The sequence below is a fragment of the Protopterus annectens genome, chromosome 12.part0 (genome assembly GCF_019279795.1).
Source record: "Protopterus annectens isolate FY-2018-M chromosome 12.part0, PAN1.0, whole genome shotgun sequence".
Classification (NCBI taxonomy): domain Eukaryota; kingdom Metazoa; phylum Chordata; order Ceratodontiformes; family Protopteridae; genus Protopterus; species Protopterus annectens.
This window is the reverse complement of record NC_056746.1, coordinates 506,478,181-506,497,541: the sequence shown is the minus strand read 5'-3', so window position 1 is coordinate 506,497,541 and position 19,361 is coordinate 506,478,181. Positions and strand designations below refer to the sequence as shown.

Here is a 19,361-nt window from a genome sequence, read left to right as displayed (position 1 = left end):
GAGTAACCCATGTACCATTTGACTTACGGATATGTCACATTTCCAATAAAGCAGGGTCAGAGGTTGCCTTGTATGCAGGGCAGAGATCTCATGTAAGTAGTCTGTATAAAACAGAATAAAGTGACAGTGCAGGGAGGGGTATAACTGCTTTTTTCTGGAGGCAATGCCCTTACTTATGAGATGAGCAATGTAGAATGCCCTTCTTATCCCTTTGGAGACATGGTGGTGAAAGGTAAGGTTGCTGTCAACTTGTGTGCCCAAGTCTCTCACCACTGAATGCATAGTTAAGGTGTTGCTATTGATGTGGCAGTTAGCAGGAACATCGCTCTTAACCAAAAGGGATGATAATCCATTTTTTTGCTATGAGTTTAAGGCCATGACTTTGGCACCAATCTGTTGTTTGTGTAAGATCCTCTCGTAGGATGTTGACATCACTTGGAGATTCTATGACAGCTCTCAATTTGCATTCATCAGCAAACTTTGTCAACCACAGAACTTTATTTTCTACTTGTACTTTGGAGAAATAGATTTCAAACAGCAGAGTTCCCAGGACTGATCCCTGTGGAACACCACTGGTTGCAGGTCTGGTATTGGAGGTTGAGTCCCTTATTTTGACTATATGGGTTCTATCAATGAGCCATTTAGTGACCCATCTAATGATATAAGGGTTGATACCTAGCTTGGTGAGTTTATCAATGATGCTTGAGTGGGGGATAGTGTCAAATGCTTGGGCTAGGTCTAGGTAGGCTGTATGCATAGATTTCTCCTTGTCCAGGGCCTTGGTGACTGTCTCAAAGAAGTCCACCAGGTTTAGCAGGCATGATCTCCCTTTAACAAATCCAAACTGAGTAGGGTCAAGTGTTTGGAGATTACCGATACCTTTGTTGATAAGGTCCGTGATGATTCGATCTGTGGCCTAGCAGATAAGGCTAGTCAGGATAATAGGTCTATAGTTCTCAGGTTCAGCTCGAAGCACCACCTTTGTGCAATGGAGTAATGGTAGCCATTTTCCATTCAGCTGGGATGAAGTCAGTGCTTAGACTGTGATTGAAAAAGAGTACCCAATGGTGTTGCTAATTCTTGTTGGAGCCCATGAAGGACACAACCTGGAATGTTATCAGGTCTCAAAGATGCTGTGTTTTTAGCCTTAAAGAGGATGTTTACAACCTGCTCTTTAGGGATATGAAGTAGGGGACAGGTGGTAGGGATGTCATGGGATACGTGTGGTGAGGACAGGGGAGTGAAGTTTTCAAAGAACCTTTCAGCCAACATATTAGCTATGTCCACAGGCTCAGTATATGTGGTATCACTAATTACAAGTTTGGCACAAATCTGGGCCTTTTCTTTTAGGTTACAGATGTAAATAAAGAATGCCATATGATTGTCGTTAGTTGAGGAAGCTAATTTGGATTTATAGTTTGCTTTAGAGGACTTCACAAGAATTCTTATTTGCTTGTCTAAACTGAGGAGGGAGTGTTTCCAGTTTAGGGCTCACTCACTCTTAGTCTTGGACAGCAATTTCTTCCTCTTATTGTAAAGCTTATTAATGGCAGTTGTTGACTAGGCAGGTTTGCTTTTCTTTGAGGAGCTTGTTTTGGTCCTATCAGGTGTGGCCGAGTCAATGCAGTTATGCAGGTGTTTGTATAAAGCATTGGTGTGGGACTCAGCATAGTTGCTGATTCTATATGGGGAGGGGGTGCAGTGAAGCTATTAATACCATCCCGTAAGAGGTTATAATCTGCTTTGGAGAAGTTTTTTTAGTTCAGTTGCTGCTGGAGGTGGGGGGGGGGGTCAAATGTGATAGTTACTTTGAAAATCTCACAATGGGAGTACTACAGTGGTCACCCATATTTGTAAACACCAAATCCAGGATGTTGGCATCCATTGTCGGGGTGCCATCCAGCTGGTCCAAGGCATTGGAGTTAACGAAGTCGATGAACCTTTGGGCAGGTGAATTTGAACAGGAGTAATTTACCTAGTCAAGTCATCCAAAACCATGGTATTTGGATGTATCCTGATAGACTCAAGTAGGCAGAGTGGGTATCCTGATTCATGGAGGGAGTTCTGTAGCTGTCAATGACTCAATGTCTTCCCATTCTGTTACCTTTCCCTCTCTAAGCATTTGTTCCCAATACCTTGGTTCCTTTGCCAGCTTCCTCCAGTAGATTCCATACCCTCTTATCTATTTTATGTGCTGCTAATTGCAGTCATCCCTATCAACAGAGTTTCCTTTCTCTATTCTTATGTTCTTAGTATACTTTCTGTTACTTTATGGATATAATATTCTATATGACTTATTATCCTCCTTAAGGATCTATGTACAAAATTCCACTCTTTCTTTATTTCTTGAATTTACTCCCCTACTTCATTATCATCCCTTTCCTTTGAACTGTAGTTTTCTGCTTGTGTTATGTATAAGGATCTTAACTGTGAAGCTCTAAAATTTCCCTTCAAATGAGGTAATCCTAAACCTTCTTGTTCTATTGGGAGGATCAACTTATCTCACTTGACTCTTTTCCTCTTCCCTTCCCAGGTAAAATCCTTCGGCTCTTTATTAATTACTATTCCCAACTTCTCTGGTTGACAATAAATATACCAGACCTTTGTATAAAACTAAAGGGGCTAAAATCATTTTTCTGCTTGTATCTTGGTATCCATATCCATAAGCAAGAGCTTCTAGTTTCTCAGTTTTTGTATTATCTTTTTAGTCTCTTTTCACATATCTATAGCTGACAGAATCTTTTTTAATCAATACCCCTAAATACTTAATTTTGTCATGTCCACATAAGTATGTGTATTGCTGAACCAGTTCATATGTGGGTACATAGTTTATGGCTATTGTCTTTGTTTTATTTTCATTAATTATATATCCAAAAAACACACACATTGGAACTGTCTCAGAATGTTCCACAACACTGAAATGTCCTTTTCTGGTTCCATAAGGTACAAAATAATATCTGCAAAGAAAGCCAAATTTTCTTGAACACCATACCAATCATACCCTTGAATTTTTGAGCCCCTTATTTTCTAGGCCAGTGGTTTGTAAATATAACACAAATTGCAAAGGGGGAAAGAGGACACCCCTTCCTGCTTCTACTGTTCAGATACAACTTTGAGAGGAACCCTCCCACCTTGATTTTTGCCTCTGATCCCTCATATATCCTTCTATTAACTTTAGTATTATATCAGAAAATGCAAATGCTTCCATTGCACCACTCATAAAATCCCCACTTTTTTTCTGTTAAATGCTTTTCCTGTGTCAAGATCCAACAAAAGCAGCTGTATTTTCTTATATTATGCTTCACCCTGGTGTTCTATTAATGTTGTCAAATGTTTGCCTCCCCTCCTCAAAACAACATTGATCCATAGCTATCAATTTTGGTATCAGCTTTGCCATTCTTTATAGACATAAACGTTTTATAATCATGGTTTAAAACTGAAATGGGCCTACATATATTCTTAGATTGTTAATACGGTTAATGACCCAGAGGGACTTTCTATGCCTAGCCAAGTTATCCCAAAAGAATAATGATGTCCTATATCCAAATAGGATATCAAGGACCAGGCATTTATAAGCTATCTCTGTCCATAAGGGACATGGGTGCCAGGCCCAGTATAAATTTCTTATTCCCCATCCACTGGTCTAGGTTGCTCTTAAACTGGTTAATAGACAAACGCAACTTCACATGGATGAGAAGCATGATCTATAGGAGGGCCAATCTCTGGGACACATATCTGTGTCTCCAACATTTTCTGTTTAAGTCACTGAGAAAATTCAGGTCCCTAGACCTTGTATTTCTGGTACTGTTTGACTTACAAATATGCAGGAGATTAGTAAGTGTGGGGTTTGTGGTTTCACCCCTCAACAATCTGTATGAGACTGAGTACAAGGAAGGGGCTTTTGGGCAATCTGCATAAGACAGGTTTGTTACCCCTTGTACCCTTTTTGTAAGGAACCTCTGAGGTCGCTGTAATTGCTGCATATGCCTGGTCAGGTGCCTACCAAAGGGAGCATCGTACTCTATGACTAGTTTGATAAGGGGGAGTACAGAGGGATAATGACCTCTTTGGACCTAGATGCCATGCCCTTACTTATAAGTTGCTCAAAATAAAAGGATTTTCTCACCACTATGGCCACATGGTGATCGAAGGTAAGGCTACTGTCTATGTGAGTACTCCGATCCCTGACCACCGGGGCATATTATCAACATGGTAATTAGATGAGATGGTTGACTTCCCAAAGGCTACAATTATGCATTTCTTAGCATTGAGTTTAAGACCATTGCTTTGGCTCCAGTTGTTAGTCAGAGAAAGGCCTTTCTGAAGAATCCTAGTGTCTGCAGGGAGCCGATGATAACCCCCACCTTGCAATCATCTGCAAACTTAGTCAGCCATAAACCTTCAGCATTTGCTTCCATTTCAGATAAATAGATGGCAAAAAGGAGCAGGCTCAGTACCAAGCCCTGTGAGACTCTGCTAGTGACTGGCCTCTTGGTGGAGGTGGCCTCACCTACTTTGACCTGCTCGGTCCTAACAGTGAGCCAGTTGGCTGTCCTTCAGGTGATAAAAGGGTTTATACCTAAATTAGTGAGCTTTTCTATAATGTCTGAATGCTGTATTGTATCAAAAGCCAAGTTGAGGTAAGTTGTGTGCACACTCTTGCCTTTATCCATTCCTTTGGGGACACTCTCAAAAAATCCACCAGATTTAATAGGCTTGACCTGCCTTTAACAAAGCCAAACTGTGATGGATCCAGTGTTTGCAGGTTGCCTATGTCTTCATATATTATGAACATTATGATTCTTTTCATGGCCTTACATATGAGGCTGGTTAGACTTATGGGCCTGTAGTTACCCAGATCAGTGGTTGGAACTCCATTGTGCAGGAAAATTACTGTAGCCATCTTCCATTGCTTTGGCACAAAACCTGACTGTAGGCTCCAGTTGAAAAGTGATTCAAGTGGACCAGAAGAGGTCATGTTTACTAAGCATCCTAGGATATTACTGGGGCCCATTGATGCAGTGTTTTCGGCCTTTGAAAGTGCATTGATGACCTGTTCCTTAGTAATGGTTGGGGTGACTGTAGTATGCGGTATTTCCTTTTGACTACTCGGGGGGGGGGGGGGGGCAGAAATTTGAGCTGATCCTGCCAGCTAAAAAGTTGGCAATGGCCTCCTATTCAGTGTGGGTGACACCATTCACAATAAATTCTGCTCATTGTTACTTATTTCCCCTGAAGTTATGAAAATAGCTATAGAAAGCTTTGGGTTTGTCCTTTACCTGAGGAGCTATTTTTTTTCTTCAAATTTAACCATTGAAGTATTAATTAATCCTCTTTGCTGCTTGTTTAGATTGGTCGGGGGGCTTATAGTATGTATGGCTTTGTTCCTCCTACGCTTGGCCAAGATTTCCTATATTTTGTTGTATAACCGATATTCCACCAGGGCGGCTTGTCTTTTGAGTTTGTCTTATTCTTAATATGAGTGGGCACAGCTTACTCTGTACAGCTATCAATATGTCCATACAGAGATTTTGTAAATAGCTCAGTATATACTATGGTTTTTACTGGGTTTGGCTGTGCTTGGAATTTAGCCAAGGTGTCGCTTAGTAGAGAGACAGGTTGGCTTTGGAAATATTCTTAAAGGTTTTTGGTTTCACTGGAACCCCAGATTTAATTTTTATTGTAATCAATACTGCCTTGTGGTCAGACTTGATGAGCAACAACAGTACATTGGGTGAAGAACAGTTGCAACCCCCCCCCCCCCCATGTTCATGAGTACAACATCAAGAATGTTTATACCGCTGGTAGAAGAATGGACCAACTATTCCAGGATATTGCTGTTAAAGTTTAGGACATTAGAAGTGGTGTAGGATTCCCAATCTATAGAGGGGTAGTGGAGATCCCCTATGAATATCTCTTAGGTTGAATGGGAGGGACTCAGCTACAGCGAGATAGACAGTATGGGTTTTCTGGGACATGGAAAAAGACATGTAGGTTGCAAGGATATGGTATGAAACCCTGTTTATGGTGAGTTGCACATGTACAAGTTCCTGTAGGCCATGTACTTAAACTGGTATGTATGTCATGTTGGTTTTATTGTATTTCCCTGAAAATAAGACTGGGTCCTATACTCTTCCCCCCTCCGATATACGCATTAGGGCTTATTATCAGGGGATGCCTTATTTACCCCTCCCCCGTACAACAATCTACATTTATTCATGTACACAAATCGACATTTATTCATGTACAAAAATTGACATTTATTTGGTACTTTTCTGTTGTTGGACAACAGTTCTAAGTAACTCGTTAACAGATGTGTGAGAATTCTACATAAACAGTGCAACACACATTTCAACTTCAGAATATCTACACCTTGGCTTTCACAGTGCAATATTACATGCCTAACAGAAAGTGCAGAAAAATCTCAATACATGTGTATTGGAGGAGGGGAATAAAACTTTAAGTCGAAGCAATCCATTCTCTTGCCCCGATTAATGGAAAAGTTATTCAAATACAGCCATGTCATCTTCTTCTGGAACATTGTCATAAGTCTCCAACCCCTGAATTCCGGCCTGAATTTCTTGCAACTCCATTTCCTGTAGAACTATTGGCCCCAATCTGTCATGCCTAGCAATAGAGCTCTCTTTAAATGAACACTGCTTGTCCAAGTAGCCTGCTCGTAGTGCATTGGCCACACAGCTGTCAGTGATTTTATCCCATGAATTTTTCACCCAAGTCACAACCTCTTGCAGGCTAGGCTTCACAAAGTTTCCATGCTGATTTATGTCCATTCTATTTTCAGTGCAGTCATTGAGTTCCATGTGCAAATGGTCCTTGAATGGCTTGTTTACTGCAAGATCAAGAGTCTGGAGATAGGAAGTCATTCCTGCGGGAATCGTTATTTGATCTATTCTTCTCTGTGCAAGGAATTTCTTCATGCCTTTAGCGCGGTGAGTTCTGGCTGAATCCCAGACTAACAGACCTCTTTCGCCACCTCGCAAAACAAGTGATAGCATTCCATCGACCCACTTTCTTATAATTGCTTGTGTGCACCATAGCATTCCATTGACCCACTTCCTTATAATTGCTTGTGTGCACCAGGCTTTTTCGGTTTTAAGAATGTAAATGCCTGAAACATGTTCAATCTTATCTTATCTTGCCCTTACTAATGATTAGAGGTGGGGTTTTCTTTTCATCTAGACGAATTGCCAAAGTACATGTAACACGTGCACTTTCCTGCAAATCAGTTATACATCACCATTTTTATCTCGTCTCCTCCTATCTTAACTGTTAATTGCAGAGTCTCATCCACCTCTAACCTTGGCATATTTAAGTATTTCATATATATTTCCACTTGTATTTTTCTTGATTTTTCCACTTCTTTGCTTTATTTTTTGAATTTTGAAAAAAAATTCTGAAATATCTCTATTAATCTGTACTGGATCATTTTTCTTGTTTTATAGGCTGTTTAAGTTTGGCAACAGCTCTTTGTTGCCTAACAGCAATCTTTCTAAACTCATGCACATTATCCAGACACTCCCTTATTTTCTCTTTAGCACTCTGCAGTTTCATCTGTTCTTGTTCTGTTAGATTCCTGTTATTCTGTAATGCTTTAACTGTTGTCAGCCCCTCTAAATGATTCTTATTTCTTAATCGGATCTCTTTTTCTTTTATTTCTATTCTATTTTTAAACTTCTCCTTCATTTTATCCCACACACTAGCTATAACTTCTGGAGTGCTTTCTTTCTTCTCTGCTAACTCACAAATAATTTCTACTACCCATTCCTTAAATTCTTCTATTTTTAACAGGTAGGTAGTGAAGTACCAGTGTCACATCTTTACTTCATCACCCTGCATTTTTATCTTAGTAATTGTTGGTAAGTGATCTGAAATAATTATTGAATGTGTGTCAAAATTCTCAATTAAATGCACGTTTATGTGAAATATAAATTCTGTCTAGTCTAGTGCAGTTATTGGACGTTGGGGAATAATATATACATTCTCTCAGAGTTCCTACTACTGAATTCACATCTTTCATACCAAGTTTTTTATAAATTTCTTCAGAAATCTACCCTCATTTGTTCTAGGCCTCCCCAGACACATCCTCATTGCTGCAAATCAAATTCCAGTCTCCACTTATAAGTAATATTCCCCACTGAAAGCTGTGTATTTCTCCAAATTCATTTGTAAGTTCCATAATAGCAGTTTTTGATGGAATATAAATGCCGGCATAATCCTTATTTCTTGCCAGTAGTCCTTTACGTCTACAAATCTGCCATTATTGTCTTTGTTTTCATATGCCATCACTACTGGAGCTCCTCTAGCAATTAAGATAATAAGTCTTTTTTTCCATTGTCTGTGACATTCTGCTGAATATCCTTTGTGAAATCCTTTCTTTATCAAATTCACATGCTCAGTTCTTTCCAAATGTGCCTCCTGTAGCATTGCTATTTACACACTGCATTTCTTAATATAATGAAATATTCTTTCCTTTTATATCTATATCTGTGAGACCATTCACATTCCAAGATGATATGGAAAGTGTCACCATTATGATAAGAAGTCATTATTCCTACCTATTATATATATGGCAGCTTGTTAAAAATGTCTATTTCCAGCTTTTGTGATATGTGCACCAATTAATGTGTGGTAGGTTAATCATATATACAGTGTTTTTATTTTTATCATCAACATTGGAACCTATCTCACATTTTAATAGATTTTTTGTTTTAATAAAAACCTTCAAGCAAAAAAAAAAAAAAAAAAAATAAGCAACCACCTAGAACACCCCCATAAACTGTTAAACTGTAAACTATTAACTTAATACAAATACGCATAACTATGTACATCTAAAAAGTGAAGTTTAACCCTCCTAATAGCAACATTAGTCACAAATAGACAACTGCTAACACAGGCCCTTCTTAACCTGAAATTGAGGTTATCCGTACTAAGATGCATGCTATTACCTGTGCATATATGTGCACTAATTGATGTCTGTTCTTTTTTTATCTTTTATTTCCCCCGATGTGAAAACAACTTGCACGCTTTCAGAAAACTTTAACGTTTATTTCCTTATCAACTTGTCTCCTTAGAAACACAAGATAAATAAATGTAGTCCTCTACTGCAGCCTGAATGACAAGCTGAAATGTTTGTTGCTAAAGGAAAACTTTTAATTGTATTCACTGTTCTCATATTTACTTGTTTACACTTGAAATGTATTATTTGACTAAGCCAATGGTCTTAATCCAGAGCTTCACTTATGGAAATTAAGAGGAAACCTATCAGCTCTACAAACATTATGATTTATGTACTTTTGCACCCCAAACAGCCCAAGACTACAGCCTATTAAATGAAATGTGCTTTTATACAGACTTTCTTAATACCAAAAAAGCAGAGTGAAAGAGAAGAAGTAGAAGAAAATGGCATATGTTTACTTCAGTAGCATTATCACACAGAACAACTAAAAATATTTTACTATAAAACATGCAGTTTATATTCTAAAAAGTTTCAGAGCAATACTGTTAAGAAAACAAATTGCTTTACTTAGTTACCTTTTCCTTCTTCCCCTCCCCTCCGTGTCTTTCCAAACATTAATGACATGAAGTGTGGCAAATGCTTTTTAGTTCCCTTCAAGTTTGACAAAGTCAACAAAAGTCCACTCTTTCCACTTTTTCTTATACCACCGTATTTCACAAATGTGATTGATGCAATCTCACGTTTATTCTCTAATTTTCATGTTGATGTTTTTCTTCCTGTTCATCTTCATCTGCAAATTCCAGATTCTGGTTTAATTCCAAGATACTCCCAATTCTTCTGGTCAACTCCTGTGCTTTTCTCTCATGAATTTTCCTTTGAAACAGTGGAAAATGTTTCACTGGCGAAGTCTCTTCATGTGCTTTATTATCAGAAGAATGAGAATCTGAGTCCCCTTTTGCTTGATGGCTCACTTTTTGTCAGACAAACTTTTGTATTTTCTCCTTAGCTCATTCTGCATCAAAATATGACTTTGATCTTCCAGGAAAAATATTCAGCTTGAATCTCAATGCTTGCGTCTCAGCATTCCATGATTAGTGGAATAAATTTGTTTATATTCTGCCTGGTGTACATCGAATGATCATTTTCTAGAGACACTCTACTATTTACAACTTTTAATACTTTGCCCTTGTGTCATAGGTTTGTCAGGATCAACTCTTTCTGTCGGTAGGTTTGCATCTTTACTAATACAAGAGTTAGCTGCTTTCTCATGGCCAGATTTGGTGCATACACATGGTGTGCCCTTTTTGTTAACAGTTCCTGCTGTAGAATACCAGTCCAGTTGCTTATTAGTGCCTTCATAAAATAATCTGTTCCTTCTAGTTCCTCTGGTCCAGCAATCTCCTCCTTCTAGGTTTTTGTGGCACAGCAGAAAATCTCAGATTTTTCCCTATGTGCTCTGTTGTTTAACACTACCATTTTTTTAAACATTTTTTTCTTAAGCATTCTCATACTCAGCCAGCCTTTTCTTCATTTCAACCTATGATTTTTGCAGTTTTATCAGCTCATCTGAATATCTGTTAAAACGTCTTCTATGTTTCCATCCTTTTGTTATTTGAATTGATATACTCATTCAATATTTTGTTTATTTTAATCAGCTGTGAACAGGTGACTTATTTTTTTCTACTAGAGTACTGGAAGCCATGTCTTGAACAAAGCTGGAGCTTGAACTGCTTTTTGTTGAACAGCTGCATGATTTTTCCCAGTCAGTATGTTTTCTCTTCACCTTTTCTAGTTGATTTTCTTTCAGCCTGTCTTAGTTTCTTCTTTGCTGGTACCCTGTAGTGTACTTAGTAGCCAGTAACTGAATTTACTAACAGTGACATAGCTCCGGGTCCTTGTGTTTGTACTTAGTAGCCAGTAACTGAATTTACTAACAGTGACATAGCTCCGGGTCCTTGTGTTTGTTTCCTTTTCACACTGGAAGAGCTGAAGTTAAGCTGTTGATTTGTGTGCAGCCATCTTGGAAGCCCTAAACCCTCCCACCTTTATTCTTGCCTCTGACCTTTCATATATCTTTCTAATTAACCCCATTATTCTATCATAAAATGCAAATGCTGCTATTGATATAAAGTCACAGTTAATTCTGCTGAATTTCTTCTCTGCATAAAGTCCTTCTGACAATAATTTCTTGCATTCTGCCTCCCTTTGGAGCATCATTGTTTTGATTATGTTGTCAAACATTTGTCATCCCTCCAGAAAACCATCTTGATCCACATCAGTCTGGTTTGGCAACACCTTAGCTATTCTATTTGATAGTATAGATATCAATACTTTATAATCATGCTTCAGAATTGAAACCAGTCTATACGAAGTTGGATGAAAAGGATATTGCCCCCTTTGAGTAGTATAGCCACCACTGTTTTATTAGAATATGTTGACAACGTCCCAGCTTTTAAATTATTATTAAACAAAGCCTTCAAGACTTTTATCACTTTTTCCCTCCTAACTTCCAAATTTCCACAGGAATGCTATCTGTTCCTTGAGACTTCACTGCTGATTGATTATACATCACCAGTTTTATCTCATACTCTTCCATCATCTTAGCTATTAATTTTGTAGTCTCATCTTTTTCCTAACTTTGCCTTATTTAAGACTTCTGTAAATGTTTCGATTTGTGGCGAGTTTTTTTTAAGGTTGCCACCTTCCTTCATGGCTAAAACCGGAGTAAAGCCTCACCCCTCGCGTCACCAGTAACCCCACCCACCCCACTCTCTCTCGCCCCACATTCCTCCCATTTTGTGACATCGTGATGATATCACTCGGTGGGGAACGCCCTCTTTGCTCGTCCATGCTGCCTGCTTTCGGCTGATTTACTATGCTTTTCTGTAAAAAAAAACATAGTAAATCAGCTGATTTACAAACTCCGATAGTCTGTTTCCTTTCTGAAACAGAATACTGGAGTTTGTACAGTGTTTTCCAGACTACTGGAGAATCAGTTTGATTTCTGGATAGTCCAGAAAAAAAACGGAGGGGTGGCAACACTAGTTTTTTTTTGTTCTCACATTCCTCTGCTTGTTAGTTACTTTCACAGGATTTTTTAAAAATATCTCTAATACCTCTGTAGGGTCTGTAGTCATTTTTCTAGTCATAGGCTCCCATAGAGTGGCAACACCCTTTTGTAGTTTCTGTTGCCTAAGTCACTGTGCTAATACATCTATGCTCTAGGGCTGTTATCAAAAAATAATTGCTAACAGTGACCTTTATATTCATGACCTAATATACTCATGTATATTATCTAATTACTCCTGTATGCTTTCCTTTAACACTCAACAATTGCGCCTGTACTTTTTCTGCAAGATTTCCTCACATCTCCAGTACTTTAACCTTTGATAAAACCTGTAAGTAATTCCGATTACTTCCTTCCCATATCTCGTTCTCTCTTATTTAATGTCTTTCCTCAACTCTACCTTCTGAAAAAATGTGTACATTCCTCTGCCTGACTTGTTAATATCCTCACAGAAGATATTTGTCCCCAGTCTGGTTTTAACTAGAGTATCACATCTCCAACAAGCTTTATCATTCATGTTAAATATTTTCCTAATCTTCTAAAGCATTAAACAGGGTATAAAGGATTAGTAGAGATAAAATCACTTTAGCTAGCAGATCTAGGAGACTCTTTCTTTATCTCTGATGACCCTCCCTGTGGGAGGAATAAAGACACCTTGGTGAAGTTTCCAGTAGTTTATTCAGTTAAGTTGGTAGATGGATGAGAATGTCTTGCTTACGTAGATATATACTTTCTTCTTTCCCCCCTGTCACATCCTCATTGTGGCATGCCATACCTGCAACATAGCCACATGTACAGTACTCTTTTTCACACGTTCTATAATTTTTGCCTGCTTGGTCTGACGGACTAGGCCATTTACATTCCAAGATTGTATTTGTAATTTCTCCTTCTTTTATTAAAGTAGTTAAAGTTTTTCCAGGAGTATTTCTGACACTGTTCTGCCCATTATTCTCTGCTCCTATGCAGCTAATTACTATTCTTGATTGGAACACAATATCCAAAAAAATCTGTCTTCTTCGTTATTAACTTCTTATATCCCCTCCTCCTTAAAACACTTTCTAATCATGAGACTGTTTACAAAGCCTAAAAAACTCTTCTTTATTCTTCCTATTACTGAGGAAATCGCCCCTGAACAGAAGCACTTTGGTAATAGTGCTTTATTCTCACTCACTTTAGTTCCCCAAAGAAAGATAACATAGTCTGACTCTAGCTGCTGAGCTCATACTTGGTGAAAACTCTGCCCTATTATGTTTCTTTATCACCTCAAGACAGAAATACCTAGTTAATTAATACTAGCCATTGATTGCTGTTATATTGCATACATTTACTTGAATTCTTCCTAAATCATTCAATTTAATGCTGCAGACTCTCCTCCTCTTTCAGATTATAATGATTCCCACCCCTGCATACATGCACTTCCAGCTCAGTGTTTATATCACAACTTGCCTTCACCGACACTTTTCAAAGCTTACTCTGCTTACATCTTAAAGTGCATGGTTTAAAGTACCTGGGAAATCTTAACCCAGTTCTTGTTTTTCCATGCTCATAAATGTTCATACAGCTTTGTTTCTTCAAATGTTTGCAGTTCTAACAACCATAACTTGCCACAGGCTCTACACCTTAAAGTTCACTGCTCTTGACCACTTGACTCCAATGCTGGCTCAGTCTGCCCACTTCCCATAGCTTCCTGGACTACATATGAGTAGATACTCACTCTTTTCTGCCTGTCCCTCATCTTCTGCTGGAACACTGGAAAGGGTTTAACTGTCATCCTATGCCTGCCTGATTTTGCTGCATCCCTTCCTAGAGACAACTGGTTGTCCATACTCCTCTCTATCTGCTGCTCTAGCATCTCACTTTGCAAGGGTGCTAGGCTTCATCAGCATCTATAAACATTTTGGTCCTCAATGCAGCAATACCTGCAGAATTGCCAGATGAAAAGCTTGCATCTCACCCCTGCTTGTCAGATTTTTTGATTGCAGATAGAAACCTGTTTCTTTGGTTACGAGTTAACCCCATGAGCAGCTTCAGGGCAATGCTGTTGAGCTGCCACCTCCATTTTTGATCCGAACACTTACATTGCTTGGTCTCGGCCACTAACAATCCTGTTTCCATTTTTTTCTTACAGCTTCTTTTAGTTGATTACTGCATTTGCATGGATACTGCACTGCTGGATCCTTAGCAGCAATGTATTAAGCCTCAGTGGGTGGACAATGCAATACAGTTTACCTGCCCTCCGCCATACCAGAAGTATCCCCCCATCCTGAGGCCCTTTTCAGTAAATGACTGAAATAGCAAATGCACCGAATTGTTTCTGGCTGAAATGTTTATGCACTTTATTACAGCATGATTGCATATCTGTATAAGTGCATATTAAAATGTATCATCAGTGCCATATTTGCATAATTTATAGTTTTATGTATATATATCTACAATACTGTTATGCTAACCTTGAGCTTTTGGACTGTACTTACAGACATTGAAGAATGACTGTATACATAATATATTATTTTCTTTGTTTTTCAGAAATCCTGACAACAAGAATTTGAACCACATCCAATTTTATCCCTCAATACTAGATGACTTTGAATCAAGTGTGTGTGAGTGAGTATGAAGATTTCTTTGTCATGTCAACAAAAATAGTTTGTTTTTCCATGTATGCTTATTGTAAATATTTTCATATTAGCAATCTTTCATATATGTTTCATCCCCCAAGGGAGTAGTCCTTACACTTTTATAGAATGCTGACCTGCTTGGTCACTGTCAATTTATATGACCATTAGATTACGCTGTCTAAACCAGTTATGTCCTTCTCCTAGCTCCTTGGTCTCTGCTTTCAAAAACCGAAAGTAAACCTGCTTGACTTTCTGCTTCCATGCTAATGGCTGAGCAACAGCTATGAACTGATTCTTTTCTGAAGTAAAGAGCCTCCCAGGTTGCTACACTCAGCTTCACTGTGCTTCCAATACCCTACTACAAATTCCCACTCACCCCATCTTACTCCAATATTATACTACTCAACTACATCTATCACTTGTGATACTCACTCCCTATAGCTCCCCAGACTGCTTTACTACTATCATAGAATTACTGTTCTTTCTATTAATGTAGTCCCAACTTCTGTCTAATATTTATTATTCAAAGCACCCTTTCTCCCTCCCATACTGCTCTGTTCTTTATCCAGTCTCTCTGAGCCCTCTCCTTGACAGTACCTGCACATCTTTAGCAATACTCCTTCATTCATTTAGCCTATCAATCTACCCTCATATAATACAGGCTAATTGTAATATAACTCTATTATCAACATTACTGACAATGCTTCCCACTGATTTACTGCTATTTTGTGTACACACTGTTGTAACTCACCCTACAAACTATCATATCTCTCCCATACTGATAAATATTACCCCTAGTAATTTACATTTAACATACCATAAGTCACATCAGGTCTCCCTCAAAATATTACCTTACCTCTACTATTCTACTTTCTCTGTGATTTTTAACTGCAAATACATCAAGCCAAAGTCCTTGCCAACAAAAATTACAACAAAATCCAAGATAAAATGTAAATGGATATGCACTTTTATACACAATAATTCCATACAGAAAGAAACTCAGTGGTGCATTCACCTCAACTTCAGTCCCACTAAACAGCAGCACAGCAACCCTGTAACCTAGCCAGCACAGCTACAAATGCTTCTAGATCTACTTCCCCATCTGCCTCGATATCCAAACTCCTGTTTCTAAACATGAATGTTAGAAATATATGCAACAAAATCCAAGACATTCATGTATGTCTAGCTACTCACTCCCATAATACATGATATGATTCCATGATGCATGTTACTACTAAAACCTAACCTGCTTAAAGAAAGATAGATAATGAAGTCACCTCCCTCCCAGACTTAATATACTCTGGTTTGGCAGGAAAAACAAACTGGTGGTGTTGCCATTATCTGCAAAACTGGTTAGAAATAAACCCACTCTCCATACAGATCCCAAAATTTAACAATGCAGAACTGCTGATATCACTCCTGAAAATTAGCTACCGAAAGTTTCTGTATATTTCAGCCATTTGTATTCCACCCAATAACAGCATTTAAAAAGAAGAAGATATCCTCTACTGGATATCTCACCATATTTAACAAGAAACTATTATACTAGTTATATGGCTTTACACAGCTAGTCACCTCCACCACTAGAATGAATAAAAAGTCTAAGACTCATCTTTAGACTGGATCCTTACCACATATGAAACACAATTCAAACATTTGGTTGTCTGCCAATTTGGCAGACACAATACGTGACTGCCTTCCCACCTATGCAGTCAGAAACTACAGTACCCAATCCAAAAACATTATTAATAACCAAATACATAATACAAAGCCTTTATCAGTACACTGACCCAGTATAACTGGAACATTAGCATCCATGCCACTTGATGCTTCTGTCTCGCACTTTAATAAAACCTTTATAACTTGGACATCCTGCTAAAGAGCGCATTAAAATGAATAAACAAACCTATTATACCAGCCTCCAATAGAATAAAAAATCCAAGACTTTTTGGTCATCACTAAACAAATTAATACATCCAGGACAAACCACCACACCCTTCCTTTACTTCTAACAACACAGACTCATTACCATTACAGTTCAACTCCTACTTTATACAGTCAGTATTATCTTCTCCTGTCTCCTTCATACCAGTCCTGTCCTAACCAGTCACATTAATTCTCCTTCTTCATGGTCTGCACTTATACTATAAGAAAATTCCTACTGAAACTAAAACCAACCTCTTTATGTTGATCAGCTTTCAACATAATACCTAAAAATATCAAAGTATCTGCTTATGCCATGTCTTTCCCTGTATCCATACAGATAAACTGATCCAGATCCTAGACCTATGTCCTATATATATATATATATATATATATATATATATATATATATATATATATAATCTGTAAAATTCCTATATAATACCAGTCAACAAAGGTGGCACATCAACAGACATTTCCAGCTGTAAACCTGTTGTAATCCTATCCGCTCTGTATAAAATTGTAGAAGAATGCATCCTGTCAACTTATGCAGTTTAACAACCTTCTCTCCAAAACTCACCACTGCTTTAGACCTCACCATAGTACTGCCCCTGGTTTCTCCAACTTCACCAATATCACAAATTAACATAGGCATGACAACAACCTGGTGTATTCAGTATTTTTAGATTTATCAAAAGTATTTGACACCATATCCCATTAACATCTTACTGAACTGTCTTCTGTCTGTCTCACCCAGCCCCTCTCTCTCTCTCATGGTTCCATAGTTATCTGGCAGACAGCAAGCAATCATATGGAGACAGTCTCTTCTCCTTCCTTCTAGTCTCTTTTGACATCTCATAAAGATAAATATTAGGCTCCTCTCTTATTCATAATTTTTATAAACAAACTACCTACTGCCACTCACCTCACTAGAATTGTTCAGTATTTTGACTTCTCAACCTTTATATGTGTCGCCCCATCCTTATCAACACATCAAGATATCACTGGGAATTCTTTCACTAATATTGAAATTTGGCCAAAGATACAAATCCTAAAAAAAAAGTATGCTCTTCTCTCCAAAACAATACAAAACTGAAAAAGAATCTTTCAAAGAAATTTCATCCATCAACACAAATAATTGAATCTATAACTCAGACAAAACTTCTGTGCATCCTATTTAACAATAACCTTAAATTTCACCAACACGTATTGCAATCCATTAAACAAAAAAACACCAGAAATTCCTCCTTCTATAGAACCAAACACTACCTGGCAGATGATGCAAGGCAAACACTAACATCTACAGTACCTACCTTCTTCCATTCCTACTATATGCCTTATCTATTCTTAAATAGTATATGTAAAGTTAAACTCTCCACCTGTAACAATAATGTAGCCAAATTTACTGCCAAGTACAGGTTTCATCACTGTAGAGCCCTTAAGTAAATAAACTGTCTTGAGCTATCCAGCTATTTAACATACTCACAGCTTATTACTGCACACAATCTTATACATACATCAAAAATGTCCTGCACTAAAAGCTACAGTCAGCACAACTCTTCAGGTAGAGCTCTTCTCTCAACCAACACTTAATAATCACAACAAAGTCTAATAACTAAGCAGGTGACTCGCTATGCTCCCAATTTTGTTTCTAAACTCTAGAACACCTTCCCGGTATACACCATGAAACTTTCTACCTTCAAGCACTTGCTAAAACAACATGTAAAGTTGGGTCGTGCACATGCTCCTTACCCGGGTAACTCCATTTTCCTTTGTCAGCTCATACCCACTATCCTTGTGTGCCACACAACAAACTTTTCAGCCTTTCCTGCTCAAATTCCTTTCTACCTTAATCCCTACTTTACATTCCAATTTCTTTCAGACTTTCCCTGTTTACTCATCTCCTGAAAATACTCTCCACCTGTATCGTCTTATAAGCAGGTTCTCGGTCAGTAAGTACCCTAGTATTCTTACCTCCCACTATCCTTGACTTTTCAACTCTATAATCCCTCTATCCCTGTTCTAACTGTAACTACTGTCTACCTACCCACCAATGCTTCACACTCTTCACCTCAGTTGTATTTATTCCTAATATCTATAATGTAACCCTCTAAATTTAACTACTGCCTACTGACTTTGCTGTCAAGATGAATTTCTTCGCATCCGTGTTTCGAACATATAATAAGCTGGTTATGATCGGCAACCCTATCATAATCCTCTATATTATTTATCTCTTTAAATGTATTCTGGAATGTTATGTTGTCTAGGTGCTAAATTTTGCAATAGTTAACCTCATCAGTCAGTGTTATCATTGTCTTTGCGCATGTCTTGTATTTTTCCAATTCATTCATCAATCTTGAAGTCATAGTATGCAGCTTTTATGTTTTTTTAAACCATTGTTTTTTATCTATGTAGTTTAACAAATAAATGGAATTTACAATAAGTGTAATAGAAATAAATGGAAGAATTATGTTGCAATGTGCATATGTTGCAAATCAGATCCCACTATATTTTGCATGAGTGAGCTCATGACATATCCAGTGGAGCTGAACACATTTCTTTAGGCAAATCAAAATGGAAGATAGCAAACTGTATGACATTATATAGACATAAAGGGGGAAATATATGTTCATCGTTAGAGCACTGTTGTAGTAACTTAAGCTATTTTGGGGCATCCTACCAAGGACTGGACTAGCCAGTCAGCTTCCAAAGCTTTAGGGCACCTTTCATGTGGCTTAGTCACTGTACAGCATGAGGAGAGCATTGTAGAGTTAGTACC

At 38.0% G+C, this 19,361-nt stretch overlaps 1 protein-coding gene across 3 annotated transcripts in view; it reads left to right on the top strand.

The window, feature by feature from the left end:
• Positions 1-19,361, top strand: part of VWA3A (von Willebrand factor A domain containing 3A) — a 2,208,650-nt gene that overhangs the window by 199,618 nt on the left and 1,989,671 nt on the right. For all 3 annotated transcript variants that reach the window (XM_044089639.1, XM_044089638.1, XM_044089640.1), the window contains one exon: positions 14,571-14,648. In XM_044089639.1, coding sequence (XP_043945574.1) covers positions 14,571-14,648 — 78 coding nt within the window. The remainder of the gene's footprint in view (positions 1-14,570; positions 14,649-19,361) is intronic.